The sequence below is a fragment of the Sceloporus undulatus genome, chromosome 1 (assembly GCF_019175285.1).
Source record: "Sceloporus undulatus isolate JIND9_A2432 ecotype Alabama chromosome 1, SceUnd_v1.1, whole genome shotgun sequence".
Taxonomy (NCBI): domain Eukaryota; kingdom Metazoa; phylum Chordata; class Lepidosauria; order Squamata; family Phrynosomatidae; genus Sceloporus; species Sceloporus undulatus.
In genome coordinates, this window is record NC_056522.1 from 70,714,541 (window position 1) to 70,731,004 (window position 16,464).

The following is a 16,464-nucleotide window of genomic DNA, read 5'->3' on the forward strand; positions in this document are numbered from 1 at the left end:
AATAGTGAAAGGTATGGAAGCTATGCCCTATGAGGAGCAGCTTAGGTAGATGGATATGTTTTGCCTGGAGAAGAGAAGGTTAAGAGGAGACATGTCATGTTTAAATATTTGAAGGGATATCATATTGAGGAAGAAGTTTGATTGCTGTTGTAAAGAACATGGAGTAATGGACTCAAATGACAAAAAAAGAGATTCTGCCTAAACATTAAGATCTTCCTGATTCTGCCTAAACATTAAGAACTTCCTGAAGAGTTGTTTGGCAGTTGGAGTGTGGTGGAGTCTCCTTTGGAGGTTTTTAAACAGAGGCTAGATGGCCATCGGTCGGAAGCGCTTTGTGTGTTCCTTAACGGCAGGGGGTTGGGCTGGATGGCCCTGGTGGGTCTCTGAATTCTATGATTCTATAAAGGATACAGTGCAAGATATTTAACTGGAAAGAATCATGCTGACAACTTCTCAAGACAGTTAAATGGGGCAATGAACAGTTTTAGGGTTAGTGGCTTAATTCACTTACATGTTTGTCCCAATATTTTAAAGTTCTGCAAAAACATCTTGTGAGAATGCAATTTATTATAATGAACTTTATTGGTTCCAAGAGACACTCAGATAGAGGAAACCAGCATTGCTATGATTAGTGTTTTGGTATATAAGATCTGAAATCTCAAAGGCATGAATCTAAGTGTTCATTAATTTTTGCTTCCAAAACCTCACACTGGCAGACAGGGCAGCAAACCATTCTCTTTTCATCACTGACAGAAGTCGTCAGACTTTCCACGATTACTGGTTCAGACTTGCTTTTCACTGAAGGACTAGTCCATTCTGGATCCTTTTTCTTTGAAAAATAGTTTTCAAAGGCAGTTGTGTCTTCCATCCTTGCCCGTTTGGGTGCTCCACTATTTTGTGTGTCATAATTTCCATACGTTGCAATGTGGGATTTAGGAGTTGATGTAGCTGGTTCAAAAAAGCGTTTTTTCTGGTGTTTCCTTTGGCAGTAAATCTGATGCAGCATTTGTGGAGCTTGAATGAGAACTTCTTCCAGTAAACAAAAAATTTTTAATTGGTGAACCATTAACATTGCTGTAAACTTTTTTTGTTAGCAACTGAAACTTTAGAGAGCATGCAGCTAGAAGCACAGGTTTTTTTTATCCTCAACAAATGAAAATGAAGAGGAGACATTTGTAAAGGAAACATTTTGTTCATTTTTGGGATTCAGTCTAGTCAAACCAGATGGTGAATGATGCTGTGACCTCTTGTGGTTGCTAGGACTTGTGGTTCTCTCTGATGATGACACATTTGTGTTCCCACCAAGGACATATCCTTTTCCACTAAAAGGAATTATGCTTTGTATATTGTTTGCATGAGCTCTTTCTGTGAAAACAGAAGAAACAATTACTTTACATTCAAATAGTTTAGTTAGCTATTACAAACAAGTGCCTTGCAGGGAAAGTTAACTATCATGCTAGTCAGTTTCACACATTTAGGTTTAACAAGACACACCCCTTAGCTGCAACACAGCATTGACTAGTAACTGTTACAGGTAGGTAAAAACAAACAGCTTCTGGAACGTTACAACCAGAGGTATTCAGTTTGGAAATTCTCAACATATCCTGCAGGCTCTTGGATTTAGACAATGGTGAAATGCACAGGTGGTGGATGTCAATTAAACTAGATAGTTCACCAGCCACATAATGAATACTGTTAATGGTAAGAATTGTGTTCAATGGAAATTTTGTGACATCAAAATTATAAAAAAATGCAAGAAATCTAATTACATTTCTGTTAGTTTTTTTAAGAAAAATTATGACACTGCAGTAAATATACTGCAGTAGAATGGATTAAATTAATAAAACAGGCAGATCCTCAACTGACAGATCCTTTCTTGACATATCAACAAAGCAACCTTTGTACTGAGGCTTGTGTTGGCATAGCATTTGATACCATATTGATTTGGTCAGGACTTCAGTAGTATTCCAGTTCCGACATCCTGAGTTAGCTCTGAAGTACCATGAGGGGAAGAAAGGCTAAACAAGGAGGCTTTCCCATCAGTGTCTTACTCCATAGCATCATGCTCTACCCAAACAGCTTCAAATGAACAGGAAAGAATTTTGTTTGGAGACATTTTGTTAGCTCCACTGAAATAGAAGTCAGTCATACGTACAAAACTATTAACTGGCCTTTCCTTTTATAATAACTACCTGTATTTGAAACACATATGTGTTGTGTGCATACACAAATGTGAGTGATATAACATTCAGCAGTATTATCAGAATAATGGTTAATGCTGAGAAAAATCTTTAATGTTGTACATCTGCTGACAGAACTGTGAAATATCATCTTCTACCTGTAGCTCCCATGCACCCCAAAACCTACTCTAAATTGTGAGGAAAACCTCAGCATAGTTTTTTTTAGGATGGTTCCAAAGATACAGCCGGGGAAGATGTTCAACTGCACTGGCACTGTAGATCTAGTGTGAAACTGGATTTTGATTATAGTTAACAATTTTAGTTTATTTTCCGTTATGGAACTGGTTACATATCCCATACTCTCTGAAGAACAGTGATGGGGAATTTCTCAGTGTTTAATTTTACTGTTGAAACAATGTGTTTCTAAAAAAAAAAAATATCACAACTTTACTAACAACAAATGGATACCAAGAGAGTTTGAAAAATGTAATTCAGGTAGTTCTAAAATACATTTGGTGCAATCTGAAATACAAGTAACACCAGTGACTGTACAGACAGTGACAGAGAAACAGAAAGTGCTCCAATAGCATCAACAGATGAGAGTAAAGAAAAACTGTTGAAAGCAGGTGCATGGACAACCACAGCACTGTCATGCAGATTTTGTTGGGTATGCTAAAGTCAGTATGTTGATTTTAGTGCTATGTTCCTTAACTTTAAACAATGTAAGCGAAGTACATATTGTTGTAAAAACAGAAATACAAAAAAACCCACCACATAAAACATTGAATTTATTTGAATATAATATTTGCTTTTTTCCAACTCTGATATTTTCATTCAAATGCTTACAGGCTGTTGGAATATTAAGAAGTTTGGTTAGCAAATACAAATCACATAAACATGCTACACTGGGCCACACTTTATTTAGGGACCTGACAAACTGTTCAATTCAAATTTTCCAGAAAAGCCATTTCACTGATAAAGAATGAAAAAGGACTGAAATACCTTTGTCGTTAGCTGGAACTTCTGCTTGATTGTTCTTCTGTTTGCCTTTCCTTGAGTAGTTCTCTGGCTCTTTGATTTTGGTGAATGTACCTCCACAAGTATTTTGGTGCTCAGACCACCAGAAGTCATTTGCAGATGGTGCCCTATTCATTGCACGCTTCACATAGCCAAAATACGGCTTTCTATTTTGACAAGGGCCATTGCAGCGCCACCAGTGCTGGCGATAGGAATCCACTTCATCATGAAAATCATGATAGATCTAAGATGAAAATAAACATCTACTGTAGAACTTGGCAAAAACCTTAGGGCCCAAACAAACAGGCCAAAATAAAGCTGCTTTGGGTCACTTTGGAGGTATGCTGTTTAAATGACACTCACACATTTTAAGAAGCCAAAAGCTGTGCCAAAGCTGTGCTCTAGTCCTTAGGACTGGAGTGTGGCTTAGGCGTGGCTTCCGGCCTCTTAGTACGCATGCAGCATTTAAACAGCATACCTCCAAAGTGACCCCAAGCCACTTTATTTTGGCCTGTCTGTACGGGCCCTTTTGTTAGATCTTTCTTTTGTCCTGTCTGTTTAGGCCACAAGTTAACAAAATACACCAGACTGACCCATAACCCCTGGTGCTGTAATGTAGTGGATCATGCATACAGTCTTCATGGGGAGCTTATGAAGAACTGTGCTGGCAGCTTCTAATGGGCTATTAGTTGGCCACTATGTAAACAGAATTCTGGACTAGAGAGGTCTTTGGCCTGATCAAGTAGGGCTTTTCTTGTGTTCTAAGCATCATGATTTCACAAGTGGTAAAAGCTGCATCAAATTCATCGCTTCTTAAGAGAAGTAATCTAAAATGTCTGTCTTTTGTCTGGTCACAATGTTAAAAGCCGCAGTATAAACTGGAGGACCTTTAAGAATAATAATACTGAATCACATTCGTTATCCACAAGCTTTTTAAAATGTTGTATATACATCCACATATTCCTTACACCACTCTGCTAAAATACGCTATCACTACTAGCCTGTAATTTCCCATTATGTCATATAGCCTAATCTATTGCACTTCAAGCATTGAGAAGTGTACAAATTGCAATGCCACACAGAAAAAGTTTACCGTAATATTGGCGCCAGTTAAGCTGTTTATCCGATGCATGTGTTTGCAGAATTCTGGGCCATGGGAATCGCGATCTCTGTCATTATTAGTGACGAACAACAGGGCATGGATCATTTCATGTAAAAGAGTCTGAAATTCAAATAACAAATTAGTTGAAGATTTTATTTCTTAATCAGTCAGAAATGATTACTTACAATTAGCTGACTTACAAGAGATAGTTGGAACCAGTATAAACTAAACATTTAAAACTTTTCCTTCCATTTTCCCCATTCTTTGGGATTGTTCAGTTACGATAACTCTGATCTTTAACCAAGATCAACATGCTAAAGCTGACATACAAGGGGAAGGAATGAAGGAGGAATGTCTGTGCTCAAAATTCACTCTCAACTTTATAAGAAATCAGATTTGATCTTTTGTCTCACCCAAGTCCAAAAACAGGGCATCCAAGATTGAACACATCTGTGACAGGGATGACTGTCTTGACACAGTACAATAGAGAGATTCTCTCTTCAGACTTTTCCGGCCAGTGGGTTTTGTTGCTGTAATTGTTTCCAGATAGATTAGAAATGTGATTCTATGATTTTTTTGAAGCTAAAACATGAGGGAAGATGTTTCTTGATCTCAGATATTTTTGTTGATTCTAAATGTAATAAATTACCTCAAAAGAGAATAAAGTCCCCCCCCCAACTATTCATATTTCATTTTGTAGTATCACCTTCTTCGCAAGTGTTTCAAGGATAGGAGATCTGTGAAACATTTCTTTGAAATTAAATACAGGGAAAGTGCATCCAATGGGCTACATGCATCTCACCCTGTTTGACAGCTGCTCATATTCTCAGATCCCACTATTTTAAAAAAGGGGGGATTAAAAAATTACCCACAAAATACCCCAACACCAAAAACACATTGTAACTGACAAATATTAGCAAGAAAAAACAGAAATAAAATGCAGAATAGACTTTTCTGCCAAATTCATTCCTGTGTGGCGGAAGGTTAGACTGGATGACGCTTATGGTCTCTTCTGTGAAATGCAGTCACACTCCCTGCCAGGGGCGGGGGAACGGACACCTGCCACAATTGTTCACCTGTTTTGACTCTACATGTGTCAATGCGTTGTTTTCCCACTACCGGGCTAAACTGAATGTTACAGAAATGTATGTATGCTGATACACTGTCCATTTTCTGCACATTTCTCAAACACCACCTAAATCCTGAGGGTCTCCATCCGTCAGGAGCAATGTATGCAGCATGGAGGAGAGGAAATGTGAACGTTCAGAGGTGTCTGTTCTCTTGGAAGAAAGACACTACTGCGTATGGTCATTTCACATTACACAAAAAAGCAATGGTGAAGAAAGATGTGGGGAAAGTGCAACGTTCTACAAGCCAGGAAGAGGACACCAAGTCAAAAAGGCTCCTCGCTGCTTGCAAAAAGGTTCCTACTTCCTCTACCTTTGCAGCAGTAGTTGTAACAGAAGGCAACTTTTGCAGCGAGATCAATGAGCCTTTAGTATTCACTAGGGTTTGGTCCAGGACCCCCCCCCCCCATGGATACCAAAGTTCGTGGATGTTCAAGTTCCATTAAATATAACAGATAGTAAAATAGTGTCCCTTGTTTACAAAGGAAAAATCAAGGTTTGCTTTTTAGAATGTATATATATTTTAAGATCTTTTCAAGCCGTGGGTACTTGAATCTCTGGATAAGGAGGGCTGACTGTACCCACTTACCTTGTTTTCCTTTCCTTGTATCAAAACCCCTACAGAAGCCCTGTGGCTTCACAAGGCTAAACGTCAATGCAGGTGACCAGCCCCAAAGAGGCATGGTCTGTTCCTGCCCTGAGGGCAACCCAGCTCAAGTTGAACAGGACACCAAAAGTGATGTTCACGCAAGGAAGCGGGAAACTACTTGACACCTTTGAAGGGCTGAGAAATGTCCTCGTCTGGCCCTGCAATACCTCCACAAGGTCCTTCCTTGGCCTCAGTTTCAGAAGGGGTTCGCTGAGTCGGATGGAGCACATCCCCCCACGGCCTTCGTAGCAGCACATCCCTGCACACCTGGAAGGCAACGAAGCGCCAGCCATGAACGCCTGTTTCCTACACTTCAAGTTAGCGTCACACTTCTATGTTTCCCTATAGGCTTCTATAGTTCTTAGGCAAGGTAGTTTCCCACAACCACTCGGCCTCTCTGCATGCGCGACATGGTATCTATTCATACCCCTCCTGCAGCCCCAAAGCCTCACAGAGCGGCTCCCAGAATTCCACAGCCTTGAGCCAGGGCGGTTAAAGGGGGCCAGAGCGGGCTATTTCTCCAGTCCTTTGCAAACATGGCTCCTGGGTCTCTCTAAGGAAAAGAAACCCACAACGCTGCTGCTACTACTAATAGTTATACATCCCACGTGAACCAATCACAACAGCAGCATGCTTCCACTTTAACCCCCCTGGCTCCCCAGTGGCCTGCTGGGGCTGGTGGAGGCTTCCCTCCCTCAGGGTCCCCTCCGTACAGCGTCATGCGGGGGCTCCACTTCACTTCCACGGCCGCCAGCTGGCCCTCGAAGAGGGTCTCGTTGAAGTGCATGAAGAGGCCCCTGGCGTCCGGGTTGGGGTCCAGCAGCTCCCAGGATTCGTCCACCACCGACAGCGGCCGCGAGGGAAAAGCCTTGGCGGCGGCGGCGGTGGCGGCCGAGGAGGAGGAAGCCCTCTCCCCCGCGTAAGCGCCTTCCTCCAGGGCCTCGGCCTCCCACTCCTCCTGCAGCCGCAGCGCCAGCAAGAAGTCGCTCTCCATCCGGTCTCGCGCGCGGCGTTCGAATTCCCGCGCACGCGCAGATGGAAAGTGTGTGTATGTATGCGCCCACCTCCCCTCCGCTACCGCCGCCGCCGCACAGCCTTCAATGCTCCCGCTCTCTCTTCCTTTTCCCCCCGTGCCTCTTACGTCAACGGTTCACGGCTTTCGTAAGGCGCATGCGCTGGGCGGTGGCTATGACGCGATGACGTCACGCGCTTCCCCCAGCGCCATGACGTTTCACGCCTGTTTTGCATGCTCTTCCTCTGTGGAGGTTGGCCTTTGGCTGATCCGGCCCCCGAGTCAATCAGTCAACTAACCAATCACTACGCGGGGTTTATCATCTCCCTCTTTTGTAGCAGGAAAAGTCCCTCGCCTGACGCGCCTCCATCCTTTGAAAGACGCATGCGCCGGGCGGGGCTACGACACTTCCGGCGCAAGCGCAGTGACCGCTTCCGGCGCGGGCGCAGTGACGTCCCTTCCGCGTCTTCCTGTGTGGCGGCGGTGGGTGCGTGCCGTGCGGCTGCTTCTCCGTCTGGGCCATGGCGATGTCTGTGGGCGAGGTGGGCGCGGGGTCAGGCGGAGGAGTGAGCCGGCTGAGGCGGCAGCTGGAGTCCGGGAGCTACGCGGCCGAGGAGTACGTGAAGCAGCTCTCTCAGCAGTCGGATGGTGACCGGGACCTGCAGGAGCACCGCCAGCGCATCCAGGCCCTGAGCGAGGAGACGGCGCAGAGCCTGAAGCGCAACGTCTACCAGAACTACCGGCAGTTCATCGAGACGGCGCGCGAGATCAGCTACCTGGAGAGCGAGATGTACCAGCTCAGCCACATCCTCACCGAGCAGAAGGGCATCCTGGAGGCCGTCACCCAGGCCCTGCTCCTCCAGGCCGAGCGCGACGACCCCGCCATGGCCAGCGCACGCAGAGCCGCCGCGGCCGCGGGGGCTTCCTCGGACCCCCATGCCAACCCCTTCCTGCCCCTCTCGGCCAAGGAGGCCTCCGCCAGCGAGGAGGGACGCCGCCGGACCCTGACCACTCTGCTGGAGAAGGTGGAGGGCTGCCGCGACCTGCTCCCAGAGAGCCCCGGCAAGTACCTGGTCTACAATGGGGACCTGGTGGAGTACGACGCCGACCACATGGTCCAGGTCCAGAAGGTGCACGCCTTCCTCATGAACGACTGCCTGCTGGTAGCCGCCTGGCTGCCCAACCGGCGGGGCACCTACCGCTACGACGCCCTCTACCCTCTGGACGGGCTGGCCGTCGTCAACGTCAAGGACAACCCACCCATGAAGGACATGTTCAAGCTCCTCATGTTCCCAGAGAGCCGCATCTTCCAAGCTGAGAATGCCAAGATCAAGAAAGAGTGGCTGGAAGTGCTGGAGGAGACCAAGAGGAGCCGCGTCCTGAGCGAGAAGCGGAGGCTGGAACAAGAAATCCCGGCAAGGGCCCCTCCGCAGACCCCCCCAGAGACCACCAACCCTTTTGAGGAGGATGAGGAGGAGGAAAGGGGGACACCCGAAGAGGAAGAAGAAGCGGTAGATCTCTCCCTGGAGTGGATCCAGGAGTTGCCAGAAGACCTGGATGTCTGCATCGCCCAGAGAGACTTTGAAGGGGCGGTCGACTTGCTGGATAAGCTGAATGAGTATCTAGGGGACAAGCCTGTGACCCAGCCAGTCAGGGAGTTACGAGCAAAAGTGGACGAAAGAGTCAGGCAGCTCACGGATGTGCTTGTGTTTGAGCTCTCTCCAGATCGGTCGCTGCGAGGTGGGCCCAGGGCGACCCGCCGCGCCGTTTCTCAGCTCATCCGGTTGGGCCAGTCGACCAAGGCGTGTGAACTTTTCCTGCGGAACAGGGAAGCTGCTGTTCACACGGCCATCCGGCAGTTGCGCATTGAAGGTGCCACTCTGCTGTACATTCACAAGCTCTGCCATGTCTTCTTCACCAGTTTGCTAGAGACTGCGAAGGAGTTTGAGACGGACTTTGCTGGCAACAGCGGCTGCTATTCGGCTTTTGTTGTGTGGGCCCGATCCGCTATGAGGATGTTTGTGGATGCATTCAGCAAGCAGGTGTTTGACAGTAAGGAGAGCTTATCTACTGCTGCTGAGTGTGTAAAGGTAAGGGCCCAAAGTCAAGGGAGGAGGAGGAGCTGTGTGCTGTGCTTAGTTACATATAATTAAAGATCAGTGGTCCCCAAACTGTGCCCTTTAAGAGATTTTGGACTTCATTTTCCAGAAGCCTCAGCCATGTTGGCCAGTAGTCTGGGATTCTGAGAGCTGAAGTCCAAAACCCTTTAAAGAGAACAGTTTGGGGACCACTGCTGTAGATAGCCACAGCCCTTAGTTTTTTAGTTTTCCAGATAGCATAACTGAATATAGAAGCAACATGGAAGGAAACTGTTGAGTCATCTAGCCCAGCCTCCTGTTCTGAGACAGGATATTCTGTGTATAAACAGTTATTTATGGGGTGTGTGGCTGCATATGCTTCATTTGCACCGTCGCTCAAGTCCTACTCAGACATACTGGCACTTTTGTATTGTTTATAGGCTTATTGCTATATTCCAAGAGAGGGTAACTCCTGTCTTTCTTGCTGTTCTAGCATTTACAAACCCTGCCCTCTTACCACTAAGTAGAATAGGGAGGACCAGTTATGCAAGCTCTCTCTGCCCCTTGGCTTTATCTAGAAAATGCACTGTTCCTACACAGGAGGGAGGGTGTGATTGTCACACTTCCTGATGTTGCTCCTTGCTTTGACTGCCAAGAAAAACCAGTATGTTCTGAGAAATGAATTATAGGAAAAGAATTTAGTACCTATGTTTACTGTGCACAAGTAGCAGTGATGATAGAGACTAAACTTGCCAGGAACTGTAGTGCTATCAGAGCAATCTGCAGTGATGATGAGAGGTTTTGAGCAATTGATAGCTGCATCTGGGAAAGATGGGTTGGATGGAATTGCGTTTCAACCCCACCCTTTCTCCTTCCATTTTCTGCACTTTGCAGTGGGTTATACACATGTCTTTTTCAAGTGGCTAGAATGGTGGCAGAGATGGGGATAAATGTAAAGTCATGCTGTTTACCGTCCTGGCAAGTTTTTATTTTCAAACAAGCATAAAGATTTATGGCTCTGATATGACTCAGAATTAATTATGACTATGTCCTTTTGAGATTGATGCAGAAACTTAGTTGGAACTGACCTAAGACCTATTGCTTTTAAATACATTTAGTCATAGCTGTCTTGTTCTCTTCTTTTCAAGAGAATTAGATACAACTAAAGTTTGTTGAAGACCTGCATAGTTCTTTAATGCTAAATGAGACCAGATGCTACATATTTTGCTTCCTTTCCCCCCTTCTAATGACAGAGGAAGTTTTCCATTTGGATGCTTTGCTAGGGACAATTACTGCATATTTCAGGCATTAACATGTGACAAAATGCAGGGCTCATGTAAAATAAAATATGGAAGAATATTATTTTACATGACATCAATGGCTAGAATTTTATTAGCGCAAAAGTAGAAAATTAAGGATATTCTGAGTAGGGAAGATTGGGTGTTTAAATTGGTTGAAACTGTAGAAATGGATAAACTAATGCAATTATTAAGAAATAGACCAACAAATGAAATGGATAAAGATTGGTTTTTAGTGGTAGAATATATGAAGGAACAATGGAAGAATATAATATTGTTATAATAGAAAATAAGAAAGTAAGAATAACTAAATAATGTAAAGGAAAATATATTAACAAAGAGAACTTAGTAAAGGTAGTAAGGACAAATATCTAGAGGTAGAAGAAAAACAGAGTTTAGAACAGCAGAGTACAAATAGTAAGAGTACAGATAACAAAGGTTAATAAGGTTGGACAAAAGTGATACAGGTTGAATTACTTAAATATGGGGAAGAAGGAAATCACAAATGAATAACTTAGTATAGGTGAATATAAAATAGAGAGAATGGTAATTTTCAAGAGTCATATAGGTAGAGAAGGTGGAATGAATAAAAAAGATGGTTAGACTATGTGTGGAGGGTTTTAGAGGTGAAAGGGGTTAGGGGATGAGGATGGTGTGAAGAAGAAGGGCAGAGTAGCAAATAATATGTAAGATGAGTAGAGAGGGTCAGAAGAGAAGGTAGGGAAGAGATGGAAGGGAAAGGAACTTAGAAAAGATATTTGAGGGAGTAGGGAAGATAGAAAGGATTATTAAAAGAAATAGAGAAGAGGAAGAAAAGGGAAGGGAAGAGGGTGAGGTGGGTGTGTTAGGTATGGATGTAATTGTATGTGTGTAATATAGAATGGATTTTTGCAATAGAGATTGTTATATTATATTTTGAAAATTAAATTTAAAAAATCCTCAAAAGTAGATATTATTCCCTAAACAACCATGAAGCGTTAGCAATTCCTAATATTGATAGACATTTCCACAATTATCTGTTCTTTTCAAAAGAATTAGACACAATTAAAGTTTGTTGTAGACCTTCATAAGTTCTTGAATGTTTGCAGTGAGTATTTATAAAGAAGCACTAACAAACTAGTTTCTTTTAAAAGTCTGCTTTGATATTCATTATGTTTTCGTACCCTTTGTATTGAAATAACTATATACAGTACCTTGGAATGTTTTGGTATTTGTTGTGTGATCAGTGAATGTGTAGAAAAACTAGTAATGTGACTTGTTTTTGAAGGTGGCGAAGGAACACTGCAAGCAGCTCAGTGAGATTGGGTTGGACCTGACTTTCATCATTCATGCCCTGTTAGTGAAGGATATCAAAGGCGCTTTGCAGAGCTACAAAGACATCATCATTGAGGCCACAAAGCATCGCAACTCTGAAGAGATGTGGAGGAGAATGAACCTAATGACACCAGAAGCTTTAGGAAAGCTTAGAGAAGAAATGAGGAGCTGTGGTATCACCAGTTTTGACCAATACACTGGTGACGACTGCTGGGTGAACCTAAGTTACACAGTTGTGGCTTTCACAAAACAGACAATGGCTTTCTTGGAGGAAGCCCTCAAACTGTACTTCCCAGAGCTGCACATGGTTCTGCTGGAAAGTCTGCTGGAGGTCATCCTTGTGGCTGTCCAACATGTTGATTACAGTTTACGCTGCGAACAGGACCCTGAGAGGAAGACATTCATTAGGCAGAATGCATCGTTCCTCTACGAAACTGTTCTTCCAGTGGTGGAGAAGCGGTTTGAGGAAGGAGTTGGGAAGCCAGCTAAGCAGTTACAGGATCTCAGGAATGCTTCAAGACTGATGCGTGTTAATCCTGAAAGTACTACCTCTGTGGTGTGAAATGTAATGCCTCAATCCTTTTCATATAAATTTTGTATATACATGTATACACATAACCTTTTTTTCAATCCCCTAACAGTAGCCAAATCTAAGAAGGCTCCCTTTAGTGGGTAATGTATTGCAAATAAAATGGAAAGGAAAGAAAATGGAAAACTTAAAGTAAATACTGTAGTTGGAAAGCCACATTCCCTCCAAAGGTCTGGTTGTGGCATTTTAGGTAAAGGAGATTACCTGGTGACATAAAATGTTTTGGTCCAGAACCTAACAAGTTAATATAGATATAATTATACTAATTAGAATATGATAAAAAATAATTGCTAATGAATATTCATTTGTTTTGTAGGAGCATAACTGATATAGGATACACCTAGCAATTTTATTATATTGGGTTTCAGAAGAAGAAAAATAACCTATTTGGGAAACAAAATACATACATACATAATTCCCTCTTAGAGAATTTGAGAAAAAAATGGTAAAAAATTTAGTGCATACTTTATTTCAAAAAGATTTAGCTTAAAATTCCTATGAAACCGAAAACTTGACATGACAGTAGAATTCAAAGTCTTTTGAAGTTCATTTCCAGTGTACATCATGAAACTTGGCAGCAGTAAATATTACAGTAATTGTAAAGAGGTCAAATATGTGTCTGGTTGATTTGTAGCAGATGATAAAGGAATAAGTAAAGTGCTAGTGCCAAAGAGACATCCCAAGGAGCTATGTGCACAAAGAAAACAAGCAAATGGTTGGATTTTCCTGCAGTTTTGCTAGTGTTTTTGCAATCCAAGCACCAAATCTGTTTATTTAACTTTTAAAAATCACTCTACATTTTTAATTAGATGTGTTGGAAACTGCAGAGAAAGTACTGCAATTCCCTTGTACCTATACATACATGTCTGCAGATAGCGCACAGTGTTTCTTTGTGCCATACATCTCTGGATTGTCACTAGTGCTGTTAACTGAAGGAGAGGTATATAAACCATGACCAAGCTGATTCTCTGTTTATGTAGCATAGAAGAATTATGGCTGAAAATATAAATGAAACTTTCCAGATTACCTTAATACTGGGACCTATGGAAATTTCATGATGGGGTACAAATCATCAATTTGCAATCAGGTGCTGAAGGGTGCAATGGGACTAACCATATGTAGGTAGCAAGAAGCTTTTAGATTATTGCAAGTGGAAATTGGGGTGGAGTCATGCATGAAATGAGGGAGCAAAAACCTCTAAGGACTGTAGCTGAGGCCTAATGATAGCAATTTCATCTGTAGGTCTGTGCAAGTGGTATTGTGTATAAAATGTGCAGGCTGGTTTTTTTCTTTTCAAGAGCATATGGGATTCTCTCCAAATCTAATGCTGTCTACTGTAGCATTCCCCAGCATGATGCCTTCCAGATGTGCTGATATGCCACTCACATCATCTCCGTGTTGGCTGGTAGAAGATTAGGGTTGTAACATAACATATCTGGAAATCAATTTGGGAAATGCTGATCTCTATGGTGAGCCACCCCACCCCCCTCATTTCCTGTGTTCTCTGTTCAACCAGAATTAATAGCACAAAAAGGACATATTCCAACTGGCTATAAAATGAGCCTTACAGTCAGTCTTCAGCAAAGTGAAATGCAATGTCTGGGTTGTATGATGAAAGTATTAAACCTTCTAATTCACTATTGTGATCTTTAGATCTACACAGTGGAGATTTTGTGCCTTTGGTAGGGAGGGCTGGCATCACTGTCAAAACTATTGGAAATAAAACATAATTGCCCAGAGAGAAGAGATGTAGACATTACCTCTTTCTTACCCACAAAAGCTTGGTTCAAACAGTTGAGGGAAGTCTCTTGTCTGTTGCTGCTAGCAGTTCTTATGGCAGGAATACTTACCTGACTATGGTTCATGTGTAGCTAAATTTCTTCAGCTTCTTTTTTCTCTCCAAAAAGGTATAGACTAGAGAATGTGGTAGACAGTATTCACTCTAGAGTACCATGGTGACACATGCATTTACACCAAAGGAGATTAGATAAGAATTTATCACTTTATTGACTAGAGCAGGAAAGAATAATACAGAAGCAGTTTTTTGGTCTCTAGTGATTGTATCGCTTAAATACAACCATCTTCTTGCCAGTACACTCCATCCTGTAATCTTAGCAGATCCAAGAAATTGACATTTCATTCAAAGACAAGAATCTCATCTAGTGATCAGATGTTTGAAGATGTCCCTGATTATCTTTGTTTATAGAACAGTTATGAGTATTGCACAACCCTGAATAATCTTGGTCTTTAATCATTTATTATTCTGTTTATGCCACATCCAAGAGTATATGGAGGTCAAATTCTTTATGAAAGAGAGCAGTGATATATACTTAAACTTGCCAGTTTTCTTGTATGTATTTAAGTGTAAGAGAGATAAGCCTGAAAGGTTCTGAACATTAAAATCATTACCATCATCATCTCTTTACACCCCAGCTTTCCCTCCCAAATTAGGGACTTATCACTTAATAGCAATAGCATTTACATTTCTATACTGGTTCCTAGTAAACTCAGCACTCTCTAAGCAGTTTACAGTGGGTAAGGCAATTGCCCCCAGCATGCTGGATACTCATTTTACTGGCCTATGAAAGGATGGAAAGCTGATTCTTCCTTGGAGTCGTGGGATTGAACTCACAACGTTGTGGCTGCAGTAGCAGCATTTAAGCACTGCACCACCAGGGCTTTCTAAATAAAATGGTACCAAAAGTTTCTAGCACCATTTTTGGGATATTGGATGTAATGATTTGAGCCTTCAGTTCCACTGCTTCATACAAAATACAGTCTCATCTTTATTGGAATTGGTAAGTGGGGAGCATAGCTGGGGTTTCCAAAGCAGTGATTTGTACAAGATCTTGGGTTCTGTCTTTGCTGTAATGTGCCAGGAGGTAGTTTGTATGCATTCACTTGTTCTATATGAACTAACAGCAGTTGGTACAATATTTGGTAAGACCACAGAATCATCTAAAGTTGCCTAAACGAATCAAATCCCCTGTAGTAAGGGTGGGGTACCTGCAGAATCCCCAACTGATGGCTCTTTAGATGCTGAACTACTGCTTCCATTATCCCTTATCAGCCTGGCTATGCTACTGAGAACAGGAGACCAGCAATTTAGGATGCTATATAACTATTTCAATATAATTAACAATGTTGAGGTTCTGTAGGTTGAGAATGATTCATTCCTGCATGGAGGCTGTGCAGTCTGTTTGTGCCTACCATATCCAGAGGCAGGAGATCCGTACATCAGGATGATGGCTGAAATAGGATTTTGATCTGGATTAAGTTAAAATGAGTCTTGTGACCAGTGGTTTAGTAGAGCCAAGGCTTGCAGATTGAAAGCCCTAGGAATTTTGACTAGCAGACTATGACAGCATCTGCCATGCCCCTTGGACTCTCAGCAATGCATTGTTATAAGCTAGTCCTGTTGCAATTCAGTGTATTTTAAACACAAATCCTACTCCTAGTGCTGATGAAAACTACAACACTGCCTCTTTCATTTTTGGACTTTTGTTAGTGTTACTATCATAAAGGTCTGTGTTTCATCAGTTTATCACCATACCAGTGCTTGACCTGGCCTAAAGATTTAACAAGTTCTATTTGTAATTATCAGTGGGCTGGGGCCTGTGAAATCTTATGCCAAATAAAATACACAAGTCTTTATTGCATCCCCAAGGCTCTTCGCTTTTTTCCCTTTGCACTCCAACAGAGTATCTTGGCCTCCCCACCCCACTCCTTTTATATTAGGTGGTGATTCCATTAGCTTAGATAGCCTCCATCAATATGTCTATGACTTCGCAAGGCCAAGTCTACCAGTTGCTATTCACTGACAGCTAAATGAAATCTCTTGGTCCAGAAGTCCTATGCCTCTAAATAATGCACACTGCAGGTAAACAATACAATAACTGTATATTTGTTCCCCATGACTTCAGTTTCCATAAAGTGGGTTGGAGACAATGTTTAGCTAGGTCCTGTTCCCCTGGGATTCACTGAGTAGTGCCCTAACCCCTGGGATTCAGTGTGAGTTGTGCCTCATCAAAATGAATCCAAAGTCAACTTCTGGTTCTGTAAAATTACTTCTTGTTGTGTACTTTCAAGTCATTTCTG

The 16,464-nt window shown here is 42.6% G+C and overlaps 2 protein-coding genes across 2 annotated transcripts; one reads left to right on the forward strand and one right to left on the reverse strand.

The window, feature by feature from the left end:
- Positions 1-563: 563 nt before the first annotated feature.
- SPRTN (SprT-like N-terminal domain) lies at positions 564-7,210 on the reverse strand. The gene is given in 8 exon segments (XM_042469156.1): positions 564-958; positions 960-1,079; positions 1,081-1,128; positions 1,130-1,365; positions 3,183-3,441; positions 4,291-4,419; positions 6,243-6,342; positions 6,789-7,210. Coding segments are annotated over 8 exon segments (1,473 nt in total). The 5' UTR covers positions 7,070-7,210; the 3' UTR covers positions 564-658.
- A 318-nt stretch (positions 7,211-7,528) lies between these two features.
- EXOC8 (exocyst complex component 8) lies at positions 7,529-16,025 on the forward strand. The gene is made up of 2 exons (XM_042469142.1): positions 7,529-9,177; positions 11,731-16,025. The coding sequence occupies exons 1-2, from the start codon at positions 7,609-7,611 to the stop codon at positions 12,337-12,339; spliced, it is 2,178 nt and encodes a 725-aa protein (XP_042325076.1). The 5' UTR covers positions 7,529-7,608; the 3' UTR covers positions 12,340-16,025.
- The last annotated feature ends 439 nt before the right edge of the window (positions 16,026-16,464 follow it).